The sequence below is a fragment of the Lepisma saccharinum genome, chromosome 17, assembly GCF_977018435.1.
Source record: "Lepisma saccharinum chromosome 17, izLepSacc3.1, whole genome shotgun sequence".
Classification (NCBI taxonomy): Eukaryota; Metazoa; Arthropoda; class Insecta; order Zygentoma; family Lepismatidae; genus Lepisma; species Lepisma saccharinum.
The window spans coordinates 5,995,594-6,012,293 of record NC_139245.1 but is presented as its reverse complement, the minus strand read 5'-3'; the positions used below and the strand labels follow the sequence as shown (position 1 = coordinate 6,012,293).

The following is a 16,700-nucleotide window of genomic DNA, read 5'->3' as shown; positions in this document are numbered from 1 at the left end:
TTTCGTTCACGTTTGTACCTACCTCCCCTATCGCGAGTAGATTCGTCCTCTAGAGCTAGTCTAGTTTTCCGCGGTCGGAAAGTATCACTGAACGCGCAAAAGCCTTAGGATTGATCAAACAATTTATGTTCCACACTTTCAGATAAATTAAAAAGGTTTCTACCAACATCCTTTCTGCTCCTCTTCCAAGACCACTTCTCCCCTCTTGTTTGCAGAGCAACAAAACAAGAAGGTCAAGGACTGAAAACGACCCCTCACCCCACCCCGAAGTTGTGTGGCTCCAGGATGGAGTTCTAAGTGATAGCCGGTGCAGTCTTCCTCTCCTCTCATTCATTTTCCACTTTCATCAAACTCTCTCCGTCATCAAAGCTACCCAACCAGCAAAAGGGAATTGGCAGACCGTGATATGTAAGTACTAAGGCACACATATAATCCTTTCAGAAGATGTTGATGAGGTTTATTTTACATCGGATCCTTTTAGAAGGGAAAATCATCTGACACTTCACAGCACTGTGGATTGATTTAAATAAGGTGATTTTTTAAAACAAATAAATCGAAATAATGTTGTAGTTATCAGAATCACTTGTGGTGAAAGTACATTAATCTCATAATCATTTAATGGTGTTCATTAGGGTCTAAGAATGGGAGAGAAAGGAAACAAAATACGCGATGTACTGATTGGGTGAAGCTCATACGAAAGGAAATATAATATGCAAACTGTAAACACACTTAATTCTCTGTTGATTTAAAATTAAATAATTTTAGGCAAAAAGAGCAAACATTTTGTACATGCACATTTCAAATTTTTGCTTGGTTTCATGCAAAGTGAAATCCTGAGCTCTAGTTATTACGTGAAATCGATATGAGAACATTCAGTATATTGATTGATTGAATTGTTGTTTCAAATCCACTTTATGCACATTAAGGCTAATCGGGACTGGACCTACAGTTTAAGTGGGATCCGAACCACTGTGCAATGTGACTGGGCCGTCTACAGGTTAGTCAATAATCACTTTGGGAAATTGCGTCGTCTACTAGAATTGACACTACAACGAATGAAGCGTATTTCTGCATGTTAAATGTCCAACTACTTAATCAGGCGAAGGCAACAGAAAATAGACAATAATAACTTTGAAAAGGAAGGACCCCGAGATCCCTTGGTTACAAGGCGACGACGCTACCACTACAGAAGAAACAAACGCCCATTCTCAGACCAGGACATGAACCCGGAACCTTCGGTATCGAGGCTGTGAGCCGTACACTGAACACGCTCGGTCTTGGTTCGTGGTCAGATGCAAGCGCCCACTAGTTTTTAATCAAATCAGATCTAAATCACACTCGATCTGCTAGACTGGAAGGCGAGAGGGCCGTCGATGTTGCTGACTAAGCAAGTGCGTTAAATGGGGGGGGGGGGGGGGGCATTGCAAACACTTAAAAAAAAAAGCCTCGTAAAAAAATAAGATGCTGTAAGTTATGGGGGAGGATGTGTAACGTAATGAGCTCATAGTGACAAAAACAGGAAAGAACAAAGTCAAAGAGGAGAGAAGGGAGAATTTGTAACGTAACGAGTTTCGTCCGCGCCGAACTCTACAGTCGCTGCCTGCCTTCCCCTACCCCAACGTCCCAGCCGCGCTATCGCAGTCTGCCGCAGGACTCCTGTGAACCTCATTCGAGTAGACGGCTTCGCGCGGTTCGGACTCGGGGGAAATCGTTTGCTAGCGAGAAGGCGGTGGCAAGTAACACGTGAAGTCTCGTGCACTTGACAACCGGTTTTCTGTAAGGCGACCGGGATTAGGTCATCCTAACAGAAAAACTGACCTAGTCAGCCGGTGAAGTAGAATTACGCCGTGAAATGGATTGAATGAACGGTGTAATTTGAAAAGGAAAAGCAGTCGACTTTCGCTTGTTGTTTTTTCTCGGTGACTTCTCGTTGCGTTGATATGTCGTAAATTAACAAAAAAGCGCTGCTTTTTACGCTTCAATAAGTGTGTCCACAGCATACAGTAACATACATAGGTGGTGAGTGGTGAATATTGTGAAAAAATATATATCAATATGGTGTAGTGGTGAGAAAACAAGTGTGAGTGATCTAATACATTCCTCGCGGGAGTTGGTGATCAAAGTGTTTCAACAATGGAAGGTTCTACAAGCAGATCTTTCAAAGATATGTTCCTTCGTAGGAAGGACTCCTCGAAGAAGACACAGTCTTCGCCAAGACGACAAGCCCCTATCAGCAAGTGCGTCCTGACATTGGATGGCTATTCTTACGTTATAGGTGAGTTTGTCAAGGAATTTCCTATTGAACTGTCTTTCGGTTGTGCCTTATCTAATCCAAAGTGTCACGTGTGCGAAAAACCGAGTTTGAACTCGTGATTTGTGTGTTGTAAGACGAAGCGGCCCAAGTTCCTTTTGTTTTATTGCAATTTCATCATGCTACAAATGCAATTCTAACATTGTTCGATTTCGACTTAATATGACAGGACCCCTCTCCGATTTTCTTCATATTTGGCATACTCGCTAATTAAGGCCTCTTAATCACGAATCTGAAGTTAAAAGTTGTCTGAAACTTCTAGAAATTGCAAAATAAGCTAAAATAAGGCGTTAGTTTTCGGAATGGAAACCGTCGATTTTCGCGAATTTTTTTGTTTCACAAAGAAATATATACAGAGCATTCCCTGACATTCGCTACGAGACTAGGCGGCAAGCGGCCCGGCGTCAGCGCTTGTCTTTCCCAGTGAACGGGTCAGCGACAGTCGCTCGAGTCTGCTATTAAAATTACAGTTTTCATATTGTGTATAAACCTTGACTACAGAAGGTGTTGAAAATGATGTCCCTCTGCTGCAACACATTCCTGGCATCTCCGAAGGAAATTGGCATTTACACGTGCAAGTTCGTCTACTGTAATTCTCCCGATTTTTCGTACAACACGCTCTTTTAACTCACGGATGTTGTGCGGATTGTCTTTGTATACTTTATTTCCCCATTTTTCTTTCCACTTTTATTCAGAACTGACCCTGTTACTCTAAACATTTTTACGAGGTTTAATATAAGCGACTGTCGCGGACCCGTTCACCGGGGAAGACAAGCTCTGATGCCGGGCCGCTTGCCGCCGAGTCTCGTAGCGAGTGTCAGGGAATGCTCTGTATATTCCTGATAGTACCACGCCACCAAATTTTAACTATGTTTGTCTAACCTAACCGAAACTAACCTAACCACACGTCAATGGTTCGTGGGGCTAGCGTCAATGGTTCGCAATTATTTTGCAATTTCTAGACGTTTCCGACAAATTTTAAATTCAGATTCGTCATTAGCAGGCCTCAATTAGTAAGTATGTCAAATATGAAGACAATCGGAGAGAGGTCCGGTCATCTTAAGTCATACCCGATTGACTTCTGTTATACTGTGGAGTTTTAGCGATTGCTTAAGATTTTGTTCAATATATGCTTTCGTGGTTAGGTTAGGCAGGCCAGGTTTGGTTATCTTAGCATTAAAATAAAGTCCCGAATTGCATTCTACTAAGGTTCCGATTTACTTCTACATTAATTCCCACTAGTCTACGATACTTAGTCGCTTGTCAACCGAAAATCCATTGTTCATTGAACGTAATGTGTAAAGTTGTTTATTTTCAATATAAATAACTTTTTCTTCGAAATCCAAACAGTGCTCATTACTTTAAGAAAGTTCACATTTCGTGTGACAATAATTTCCAAATTCTACGATAATTAGTACCTAGGGCTAGGATTTTGATGGCCTTAAAATTGAAAAAAAAAAAAACCTTTAAAAAATGCATATATGACCTAATACATGCAAGAAAATGCCCTATAAACAGAAAAATGAACTATAAGTTCTGAAAGATTTGTAGAACAAATTTATAAACTACCAAGAGAAATTCAAATGGTACTAATTTACTATTCCACAAACAGATTTCTTCATTTTTACACAAGAAACTACTTACGGTAATAAGTTCCTAACATCTGGAAGGTATCATAGCGGAAATTCATTATTTTTGTTGAAAATTAATTCTCCGACGCACAATAGCCTTTGGCGCGTACACCTCCGTCGTGCTTGTGTTTTGTCGATTGCAGGGTTTCCAACCACGCCATTGCTTTCCGAAAAGATGACGTGTCGTGGATGCGTGGTGAAATTCATACCGGGTGTGGAAGATCCACTGGATTTTGTAATTGGGTACTTGAAAAAGGGTACCCCCACAAACCATTGACGGATAGCCCCAAAAACAATTCACGCATAGCTCCACGAACCATTTTCGGCAAGGTTAGGTTAGGCAAGCATAGTTAAAATTTTATTCGTAAAATAATGCGAACAAGATTTTTTTAAAAAAATCACTTGAGTATTTTTTGGGTTACGAAGGTTGGAAACACTGCATCGACAAAACACAAGCACGACGCGCGATGATCTGCGAAGTTGTACGCGCCATACTGTTTCTTACGGAAACGAAACAACGCAAATAAAGAAGTACTCGTAATGTGAAAATTTGACATTACTTTCATCAAAGGAACGTGAATACACCTTCAAGAATGTTCCGAGAAGCAGATAGGTAAGTATGAATGTTAGAAGTAACGAAACGAAGAAGTTACATGTGTCTGTGGAATAGTAAATTTTTACCCTTTTTGTCATCTTTACACTTTAAGTACTGAGTTGCAGTACATAACGAAAATCATATGCAAATTTTCAAATGTGAATGATAGTCGGTTTTCGGACAAGAGAGCCTTGTACAGTCACGGACACTGCCGGCTTGTAACGATTCCATTGAAAGTCAATGTGTTCATTACAAGCCGGCAGTGTCCGTGACTGTACATCAGGGACGGCGACAGGGGTGGGCACGGGTGGGCTATTGCCCACCCAAAAATTGCTGTGCCCACCCGATTGCCCACCCAATCAAATTCAATAAATATATACACTTGGGAAAATGCGAATGGTTCAAAAATACATTTTTTATGGTATTGACTCCATGTATATTTTACTTGTGAATATGAATTACATACTAGTTCACATATTATCATTTAATAAAAAGCTTTCTTGCCCTTTGCCGAAACACTGATTTTGTGAATAGGTTTACGAAAGTCAGAGTAAATAATAAGTTGAATGGAATTATTTTAAGCTTTTCTTTCAACTTCCTTAACTTTATCATTGAAAAGCGAAAGGAATTTCCAAAGCTTTTGAAACAAAAACTGTTATCCAATGCCCACGTGTATGCTTAAGCAGCCAGTAGGCTTAGGAAGCTTTATGGGAGGCGCAAAATTGTGCAGAATATGATCAAGATTAGAACAGGATTATGGGCCTGAGGGCTGCAGCTCCTGGCCTTCACAGGGACGATGCATGAAATTGCTTTGAAAATGTGCCACATAATGAAAAGAAATAAATACTTGAAATGTGTCAAAAATAATTACTGTCTGCCATAACTTGGCCAAAAAGTTATAACTGAAACTGAGTGTAGAAAGGGGTGGAGTGGAGTTGCTTGATGTTGTCAACTCCGGGCTTCCGGCCTGGGTGTGATTAAGGTAATCTGTTAAACAAATAAAAACCTCTTCTTCGTGTTGCTTCCTCCAGCAACACACAAAGTTGTTTAGTTAGGTCTATATTGAAATACTAAGTCAGAGGTAATTTAATATGTTCCTTTCATCATCACGATTATATATACCTGTCATGTTCTAATTTCGATATGGTATCCAAAATAATATAAAAAATAACAATTTTATATTCGTTCTACTAATAAGAAGCAATTAGAAAAATCGATTTTGATAAAACAGCTCTGTAGGTTTGAAAAACATTGACTTGATAATGAGTTAGCAACCGTATTTAGAAATCTTCTTACATGAGTTGTTGTTTTAAGTCCACTTTATGTAATGATGTGATTTTTATTGTCGTTAGCTGGCATAGAATAGGGACGAAATTTTAGAACTTTTTGCTTCATAACATAATACATACAATGTTATTTATTTATTTATTACTTCCCGGTGATATTTTGCCAAAATGTCCTTCTTTAGCCTAGGTAAATATTATGCAGAATGAACTAAGAATTTGATTTATACCAGGGATCTTGTTTTTTTAAATTTTGCTAATAAGACATAATCCATACTTATGTCAAACGCTGAGCTGTATTGGGCGCTCGGAATGCACACGTGATGTAGTGACACCTTTATCCAGGTCGGATTGATTTTAGTTATTATGTATTAGTTTTAATGTGCGAATTAATTAATGTTAAAACGATGTTTTTAATTTTATTGTAAAAGCTTGTACTATTCATTCTTTTCAATAAGGGGTTTATCTCCGTATTATGTGAGGGACTCAATTAGCCATTTAAAAATAAATAAATAACAGGCTGCGTGTGAAACAAGGTGGCGAACACACTATGTTTGCATTTCTCAGTTCGTACATTTCATCAACATGTCGTACGTGAATCTCGCGATTCACGATACTGCACGACACTCGAAACATGATGGGGACATTTTAGAGTGAAGAGTCTTGAATTTCAGTCCGCATTTGTTGGAAACTCTTTGTCTTGGTCAGTTTGTAAATGCTGTAAATACTTCTAACAGCCATAGGTGTGTGCACGGGGGTGCCAAAGGTACCTGGCTACCCCAAATGTCTTCTCAAATAAAAACAAATAAAAAAATTGACTATCATTAAAATAATGAAACTATTATCCGTGGTAAGAAAGTAAGGAATTTCGTTTCATTTGAGATGACCAGCTCGCTCTCTTGAGTCTCTGTTTCTCTCCCTCCAAAAAACAATGCGATATTCCTTTACTATAGTAATCAGTATCACGTAGTAAAGAAATTATTTTTTCCTTTATAAATCGCAGAGCCCCTTCACATATCGGCCCGTACTTGTTCTTTTCCCGAAGACTGATTTGTTTGTTAATGCAACCTTCCAACATTTCCAATAAGACTTTCATGTTCAAAGAAATGCTCTCTTTCCCTTCTCTTTCAATGACAAGTATCAATTTTCAGATTTTTGCTTGCATCTGAATTCTACGGTTTAAAATGACATATAACACATGGCATTAACTATCGGGTGACCAGGTATGAAGTAATGTGCATTATAAAACATGGTAAAATTGAACCTTACAGATGTATTTCGTGAGAGTGATTCAGCTGATAGTACCTGTTGAGATATAGCCTTGTATTTATCATTTTCAATTGTTTACTTTCATTACTTAAAATATCGACACAGTTATAGTAAAACCTGTGCTAAAGTGATAACAAATGCTCATTGTATAATGTTAACATTTCATGTTCATATACGTAATAGTTTCTGTAAAAAGGAACATAAAGTAACGATTATTAGGCTAGCCTTGTCCAAATAGGTAACTGAAACTTCCCTTAAGGCACCCCAAAATAAATTAGTCTGCGCGCACCTATGCTTACAACATCGCAAGTATAATTACTCTTTTGTAGTTTGCACAGATATGACTCCCAAGTTGTTGTTTTTAAATTCAAGTGGCAACCTTGCTACGCGTCCCAGGAAGTTACGTCAGAACAATCGTTTGGTGATTTGGGTTGCATACATACAGGTTAGATGTTCAGAGCTCATAGATCAGAAACTAAGCACGTTCGAGGTTATGTGTATTAGGAAAAGTTCCTTGTTTTTTTTTTTATATCTACCAGCATCCAACCGTTGTTGAAGTTGTTTAGGACACCCTGTATATCTTGGAAAGGGGGGGCATGAGTGCATGTAAAACTCATATAATGTCTTACATTTATACTGCCCACCCTAATTTATGAATATACAGCTTCTGCCCACCCGGTCGAAAATTTCTGGCGCCGCCCCTGCTGTACATGGAAAAAACTTCTCTCGACTTCCACCGACAAGGGAGCAGCGTACTTGAAATGAACAATATCACTTGCTGTTAAGTCACTTTCAATTCCATAGAGTGCAAATTGCTTCCCTGACAAAATGTCCGATACAGAGCACAAAACTTTGTTCCCCTTGTTTTTTTTTAACAATAATCCGTCTGCCGACAATGTATTTACTGATAGAGGGGAAAATCACATTGTTTGAGCTGAATTGTTACACAACAGCTTGTATCAACAATACTGCACAGAATTTCTTTGTTTCTTCAAACACAGTCGTTCATAACTGCGCTGAGGGCAACGAGACGAGAGTCGGGAACCTCTCTCCTTCAAAGGGTTACATTTGCATGTAAAATTCCCCTTCTTTCACCAAAATGTAGAAAAATGCATAATATTACTTTTAAAAGGCCGAAAAATGACTTAAACTGTTTAAAAAGTTTGAAAAAATGACCTTTACTTAAAAAAGGGTCCAAAAAAATGCAAAAGATGCCCTAACAAAGGCATCCCAATTAATTCACTTTCGTGTAAAACACGTTTCTATCTACTTATGCAATGTTCTGCCTTACCAAAAAGAAGATGCATTTGCATCAAAATCCTAGCTCTCTTCCTGCTAGGAGGATGTGAAGAAAAGTCATGAAGCAATCGGAACCGTTATCCCAAAGTTCCCAGTGAGTAAGGCCGATCTCTGTGGCGGAGGGGTTAGCACAACGCACTACGACGCTAACGATTTCAGGTTCGAATCCCAGCCTGGGCGTGGTTGTTCTTAGTGAGCGGTGACTCTTCGTCATAACAACACTCATCCTAATCGTCGCGATTGGCCAAAAGTGGTAGAAAAGCAAAGCGAATTAGTAATAATCAATCGATCTTTGTGAGCGAGAGTTCCTTCGCCAATATCATCATATCAATACTCATCCTTATCGTAGCGATTAGTTAAGACAGAAAAGTGTCGATAAATAACAAACATACAAATAACAGTAAAAACTTTCGGTGAAGAAAAAAAAATTCCATGGCGAACAGTTAACTTAATTTTTCAGTTTTGGTCAGATTAGACCATTTAAATTTCTCCTCATATTTTTTGTTTTTGTGTGTCTGGAAACCCAAAATTCACTGAGGAGAAAGTTAAAAATGATCTTGGATATGTGAGCAAACTTTTAGACTACAGAACTGAAAATGTTTGTTTCCACGTGGTTTAAATGTTTCGATTACAAACAATTTTCGAGGGAACCAACTCGGTGATAGTTTCCCAATATAATATAAATAGATAAAATTATAAAATTATAAACCAGAAAAATATTTTTTGCTCAGAAGGCCAGTATTTTCACGTCACTTTTCTACTTCTGTAAGTTACTCGCAAGGAACTGTGTGAAAGTTTCCCTGCTTTTCTAGTAAGTCGAACCCGTCGTCATTTGTTAAATTATGAAAAAAACAACTTAATTTATAAAATAAGTCATTTCCTTCAACTGTACACCATTACATCGCAATCCATAACCACAAAGTCACAGAATATAAACTGTTCAGTAAACTGTTAGGTCAAATCCGGGCTAGACTATTTAACCATTTTGTTCACTCAACCTTGTTTCTTTATACAGCATGTTTGCAGATGATACAATTCAATCTACAAACGTATCAATGTACACTGTATAAAACACAACTTATTACTAACTTCGTTGTCTGTACACTGACTCATACAGCTAAACAACCCATCATTGAACCGGGTTCCATATATTCTACAACTTTAAAATGCTATATCTGCTTACGCTACACAGCGCAAAACCGATAAAAATGCCAAATTTGATGAATTAGAGTACCAGAAGTCAAGCGCCGAAAAAATCATATTTCTAAGTGTATTTACACCAAACGTTGTCCACTACACCTAGCATTTTCCGTCAGACCGTGGCTCATTACGTCAATGTCAGTGTTCCCTCACCTACTGAGCCAGTTTCGCTCGAAATTGTGTAATCGAGACCACTTTTAAAGATCTCGCCTCTGCCCCCTTAGACCAATTTGCCATTTGAAATCCTGCGACCGCTCCACCCAGCGTGCACGGTCATCTTTCACCATGCTATCACACTTTCCCCACCATCGAACACTTTTTTCTTCCCTTTTTCCTGTACCCGAGACCAGTTCTGATTAATGAGTCGGGTAGCGGATCGACAAGATATCTTGTAGACCCAATTCGAATCACGTAGTCATTTTTTTTGGTTATGAGTTGTGTATATGCATGATTCCTTAGCGTGCTGCGAGTGATATACCATACTCATTAGGATGTCTACAGCAGTGTAGTTGTTAGATAGGTCGCCTTGTAATCAAAGAGTCCCTGGTTCGATTACAGGTGTAGGCAGTGGAGTCATAAGAATTCAAGGGTGTATAAAATATCTTTAGGTGGGTTCAGGTTCAGTTGTCATGGCCAGGGCCGACGCTGGGAATTTTTCAAGGTGCGGCGAAATTTTCATGAACGTTATGCTGTACTGGAGCATTCTTGTTCATGGCTCAAATTCATACTTATAAAACAATTACAAATATTTTGCATGCAATTTTTATTAGTGTTAAAAATTCGCCATATAAATGGTACCCTTGACCCTCTGTACCCCCTGGAGATTGTGAAATATTTTGCATGGTTTATGAAGATTTTGTTCATGAACGTCTTCAGTTGATTTTAGCTCCCGGAAATGTGTTCTTGTGAAGTAAAGCACCTCTGTTACATTAGCGTGTTACTTTTACCATGCAGCAGAACAGCCCAAAGGCGTCGCGCAATTGAATATAGCACCCAAAACGACTTTCCACAACAGCCGCTATAATTTTACGTAGTAATGTTAGAATTGTTAGGTTTGGTACTGATACTTATTTTCGACGTGTTGTTTCGGTATTTTAGTGTGCATACAAACAGATTTTACTAACGAAAAGCGGCGAAAATACTCTGAAATTGCAGGTTTTAACTTGCGTGGGCCATTGTTTGGGATCATATTATATCTCCGTTATTTGTGCTTTCCTAAAGCTGGAACCACTTTTACATTTACGTAAAACATTGAAATCTGTTGATTAAAAGAAAATTCGACATAATTTTCGAGGGGATACAGTGGGTAAACGGCTCCATATAAATTTCCGGTATTTTCTATAAAAAATGAAATTATAAAAATAAAGCGAAATATGCTTTCTTCGGTTAAAGAAAATATTTTCTGTGCTTTTACAAGACAAACGAAGCTTGTAAACGAAACAAGGGAAAAATTATATTTAACTGATAACATAAAAAATGATTTAATTTATCAAAACTAATTTGATCAGCTACCGGAATACTAAAAATAATTCTGGAATAAGCATCTTAAACAAATTTATTAAATAAATTTTTTCCTAATTTTGTAGGTTCACTCGTTGTTTTTACATGTGTTAGAGCTTTGATTCGATCATTTTGGCGCACGTTAATGAAAGGAAACCAACCTAATGGAAAATCTAGAAACGTTCTTCACTTTTAAAGTGAAACTGAGTTCTGTTAGTCAATTGTTAACGCCGCTTTGTGTGCTTTATACTATAATTATTTACTAGCTTGTTTCTTTGAGTTATCTAAATAATATACAGGGTGTCCATAAATTATCTTTACAACTTTAGACTTTAATAACTTGAAAACTATACTAGATAATGACAAGCGGTTTTCAACATGTGACAAGAAAACTCATAAAGTTTTTTTTTTTTATTATTTTACAAGTGACGCAGATTTGACGCAAAATGTGGACGCCACAGGAAAAAGCTGAGTGTGTAGCCTGGTTTATAGATACGAAGTCCGATACCCAAGTGCACCGAAACTTTCGGACACAGTATGGAAGGGAACCACCGTCCCGACCCACCATTCGGGCTTGGCATACGTCATTCATGGAAACGGGTAGTGTTCTCCATAAACAGGGGGCGGGTCGGCCATCTGTGTCAGACGCCAACGTGGACAGGGTGCGGCAGGCGTTTGCAAGGAGAACGACAAAATCAGAGCGTACGGTGGCCAGAGAGTTGGCAATGCCAAGAGGAACAGTGCACAAAGTCTTACATAAGAGGTTACGTCTGTATGCCTACAAGGTGCAGCTTGTCTGACTTCGTCTCTATAAACCAGGCTACACACTCAGCTTTTTCCTGTGGCGTCCACATTTTTCGTGAAATCTGCGTCACTTGTAAAATAATAAAAAAAAAAACTTTATGAGTTTTCTTGTCACATGTTGAAAACCGCTTGTCATTATCTAGTATAGTTTTCAAGTTATTAAAGTCTAAAGTTGTAAAGATAATTTATGGACACCCTGTATATCATGTATTCATTCTATTTGGGGGGACAGGCGTGTGGGCTGAGACTATTTTAAGGTGGACTAGAGCCCACCCTCGCCCACCCAGTGGCACATCGAATGATCAAGATCTCGCTTTTAACTAGGTTCGAACATGATTTTCATATCCGTGCACAAAGCAGACTAAACATGTATTTGATAATGTTAAGGGTCTCTTCGATAGAATATTAGTTAACTTCCTAGCCTTCGAGTTAAGTTAACTAAAAGTTAACTTAAACTAAACCATAGCAAACTCCATGGTGCAACAGCCCATTGAAAGTCAAGGCCTGCCAAGGGACTGTCCATTGTGTGTCGCGTGGTCCACGCGTCGAGTCCCATCGCCGCTATTGGGTTCCGCTGCAGGAGCTATACCTTTTTCCTCTCGAACAATTTAAATTCGTTACTAGTTGCGTATTGTTTTATTGAATAAAGGTTTCTGGACCGAATTTAAATTCAGACAAAAAGTTCTTGGACCGAATTTAAATTCAGACAAGAAGGTTTCCTGGGCCGAATTTAAATTCAGCCGAATAAAGGTTTCCTGGTCCGAATGTAAATTCAGCCGAATAAAGGTTTGCCGGGCCAAATTTAAATTCAGCAGGATAAAAGGTTCCTGGACCGAATTTAAATTCAGCCGATCAAAAGGTTCCTGGACCGAATTGAAATACTTTAAAGGTTCTTTACGGCCCAGAACCCATTTACGCCTGCTGATTTTCTCTCCTGGACCCGAATTGATTTTATTCAAAATTCTTGGACCTTTAATAACCCTGGTTTTATAATGTTTTAAAGAAATCCATCATTCTGTTATTTTATTATTCCGTTAATTATTGATTTTGTGATGAACTGTGGTAAAAAAAAAAATCCAAAAATGAAATCTCGCATTTCAACTTAGCCAACCAAATCTAGCGGCTGCAGTTTGAGATACAAATCGTGGAGCGGCTGACGCACATATCCCACACGTGGGTGTGTATCGAAGGTCGACAGCAAAAGGCAAGCCGCCTTAACTCCTCTGCAACCTGTTAGTATGAGCTTTTCGCCTACGGGTTTGCTCCCTTAATCCTACGAGAAACCAGCAACTTGTCCATTACGGAAAGCTTTAGCCCACAGTTTCAATTTTCGTCTTGTGTACACAGAGTAATCAGGACGGGATTTGAACATTCGTTTAATTTTATATTGTTGCGACATTACATTACAATGTCGTATTTGCGACGTTATTTTATTTTTTAGGCCAGGGGGGCATTGACCTCCCTGAGATTTCTGCAAAGAGTTAATGTGTAATTCGAGTAGGGAAATTGTAGCGATATTTTGTAGTCATCACAACACATCACTACAGTAACAGAAAAGCTACAGGAAAAATACATGCAAATAAAATAATCTCTCCTCAATCATATACTCACTGGGTTACGAAACGAAGTATAATTTCTTGCTTTACATCAGAGAACTATGCAAACATATTTGCGAGTATCCAATATTCGACTACTTCTATGTTCTTTAATAAACCAAATGCGTTTTCGTTATTGCACACTGTTAAAATCCACAAACTACAAATGTACAAAGTAGATGTAAATCTCATGAGAATGTGACTCAATTTTTTCAACTAAATGATCAAAAGCTGTTATTTCTTCCATAACTTCAATACATTAATTTAAAATATATTGTAAATAAGAATTTGCTGCCATCTCTACATGGAAATTCATACTTTCTGTGTGTTTTTTCAGCATTATATAGCTTTTGTTTTGTGGAATCTGCGATCTAAGAACGAGATATGTTAGGGTATTAAAGTTGTCTGCAAGCTAGTTATTGAATAATCTGCTGTGATGGAGAAGCTACCCCAGGAGTTGAAAGTTTTGATTAAGTTATAATCCCAGATCAGCGTTCTTCAATTTTTCACTTTTCTCTCCCTGAGCAGTGAATAACAAACAGAAGAAAGAAACTGGAAATTGCTGTTAAACAGGTGCTCCTTCTGTCGGGAGAATCCGTAAATACCAGTGAATTTCGTTGATGATATAAAAATAGAGCTATTGGAATTTTTTTCTCAGGTATTCCTTTGTTATGGTCATTATCCACTTTGATGTTCGTACATTTAATTTTTAAAATTGACGAATAAGTTTATACAGGTTTTTTTTGTTATTTTATATTGCTTTTCTGCCACATCTGGCTAATCGCGAATCGTTCATTAGATGAAATTGGTGAAGGGCCACTCTGTTCCCAGTTCGGGACTCGAACACGGGTACTTAGGTGCTAGAAAGGGCAACTTAACACGCTTGGCCACAGAGCCCGTTGGCCATAAAGTACATAGATATACATATTTCACGATATTTTCTTAATTGTAATTGAGACTATCACATTTCTGTGAAGAAATAATTCTAAAATAATCCTAATTTCTGAATTTCACATTTGGGACATAATAAATGTTTTGATTTGGATATCGAATGTACTTTATGTAGATTTGAAAGCAAGCATCTGCAATAAAAGTAATTTCATTAACTCTCTCGTGGTATAGCTAAAGAAAGGTAAAAAAAATGTAAAGTGCTCCCCTGTGCCTAGCACCACGCCATGAAGGCGTATAGGGGGTGTGGGGGTAACGCCCCACACTTTCTTGATCCGGTCGTGAGTGGGGGTGATGTGATCAGCATCACGCCCCTGACCGCCTTTATCCCCAGGATTTTCCCCAGGTACCCATGTTATTCAACGCTGATAGCGTCTGTAGTAGCTAAAGAAAGACTAAAATTAAATGGTGTGATTCAAGTTGCTACCATATGCAGATGATGTCATACTAGGGAATGATGTGAACGTGTTTAAGAATAATATTAAAGTACTTTTAAAAGCAGCAAAATATAGTTTTGAAAGCTGAAATAAGTTTTTGCGGACCGAAACCAAATGTTTAGTTAATAAACAAAACCTAATTATATGTAACCATTAACAAATACACATAACGTAAAGAGAAAGTTAAAGGCAGACTTAATTCAAGTAATGCATGTTACTGATCTATTCATAAACTTTTATCCTATCGTCTAATATAAAGAATATGAAAGCTAAAGTACACAAAAGTAATATTTCCAGTAGTTCAGTATGGATGCGAGACGTAACAGGTGAGCATAAATTAGGAGTTTTCAGAAAAAAAAATCTTAAAATATTTCGACCTAAAAAGGATGAAGCAACATGAGAGTAAAGAAGGTTAGATAATATTTAACTGCATTTTCATCCCCCTATATGATTACAATAATTGAATCAAGAAGTGTTCGGTGGGCAGGCTATGTGGAGATGGTTGGGAAAGGATAGAAAATACTACAGGGATTTTGTTGGTAAACTTGATGGTAAGAGAACTGAAGGAAGACCAAGACAAGATGCAATGACAATATTAAGATGGACCTGAAGGCAATAGGTAAGCATGTTCAAGGGTAGACTCTATCTTGCCCAGAATTGGCATAGACTGAAGACAATTTACTACAGCAATAAACCTTCCGGTTTGGGAATACCAGAGAGATGAGCTAGAAAGCTGAGTTCTCGGATGGTGGACGTTGTTACTTGGCAATACTTTCCCCTCTTTCACCAGTGTATAATTTTATAGGCGTGCGCACGAGGGGTGGGGGAAGAGAGGGCAGTTGCCCCCTTAATACGTTCACTTAGAAATTTAGTGTACAGGAATGTCATCATATTATGACTTTGAAGAAAAAATTAAGTATTTTCAAGCCAACGAAAGTTCCTAGCAATTACGAACAGTGGAGGTGGGGGAGGGATTGCTTTCTCTAGCACATTTTTTGTTACAAACACTGCCACATACTTTATTCGTTGGTTGTGTTACCTCTTGTGTGTGTGTGTGTGTAGAATAAATTGCCCATACATTGGAAATGAATAAATCATGTGTATTGTTTTGAAACTGCTGTACGAAAGCGCGTTTATATGTAAATTAGTATTTGAATTACAGGAAATGAGGGGGACAGAGAACATTGGGGTACGGAAGTTGGAAAGCTTCTAATACAGCAATTTCTGTGGGTCTGGACCCACTCTATAAATGGAATAAGGCTTTCCTTTCCCCTGCTGGACTTCCGTCAAGGCTACCCTTCCCCTAATCAGAGGGTCTATGTACAATTTATCTTCATGTTGTGATTTCATTTAAAAAGCTTCAAAGTCAGAAACCGCATTTTGAAATCGAAAGGATATATATTTGTGGTTTTCTTTATTTCATCAGCTTATTTATCTCATCGTTGCGATTAATGTGGAGGAAATAGGAAAGCTATATGTAAATGAGCCTAACCTGAGGAGGCTGAAAACAAACGTTAAGTAATTAATAACTGAATTAACTACTTAATAACACATTAAAAACACATTCTCTTTCAACTAAATAGAAGAAAAACTACCAGAGTCCGCATGACATATCCCTGTAAACATCTGAAGTGCAGAATAAACCACAACATGCTTACACAAATCCCCTGTGCTAACGGCCAGAGGATATGTAATAACCTTTAGCACCGGCCCCAAGGATCGTTGATCTAAATAATGAATCAAAGGGCATCTTTAATTTACTCTTTATGATGGAGATTACCTCCAAGCGAAACAAAATCGATAGTTCTTTTGATCTTAGAGTTTATTC

The 16,700-nt window shown here is 38.1% G+C and overlaps 1 protein-coding gene across 1 annotated transcript in view; it reads left to right on the top strand.

Annotated features, from left to right (window-relative positions):
* Window positions 1-1,609: 1,609 nt before the first annotated feature.
* Window positions 1,610-16,700, top strand: part of LOC146001777 (dual specificity calcium/calmodulin-dependent 3',5'-cyclic nucleotide phosphodiesterase 1C-like) — a 414,325-nt gene continuing 399,234 nt past the window's right edge. The window contains exon 1 of the mRNA XM_083139498.1: window positions 1,610-2,275. Coding sequence (XP_082995624.1) covers window positions 2,134-2,275 — 142 coding nt within the window. The 5' untranslated portion in view covers window positions 1,610-2,133. The remainder of the gene's footprint in view (window positions 2,276-16,700) is intronic.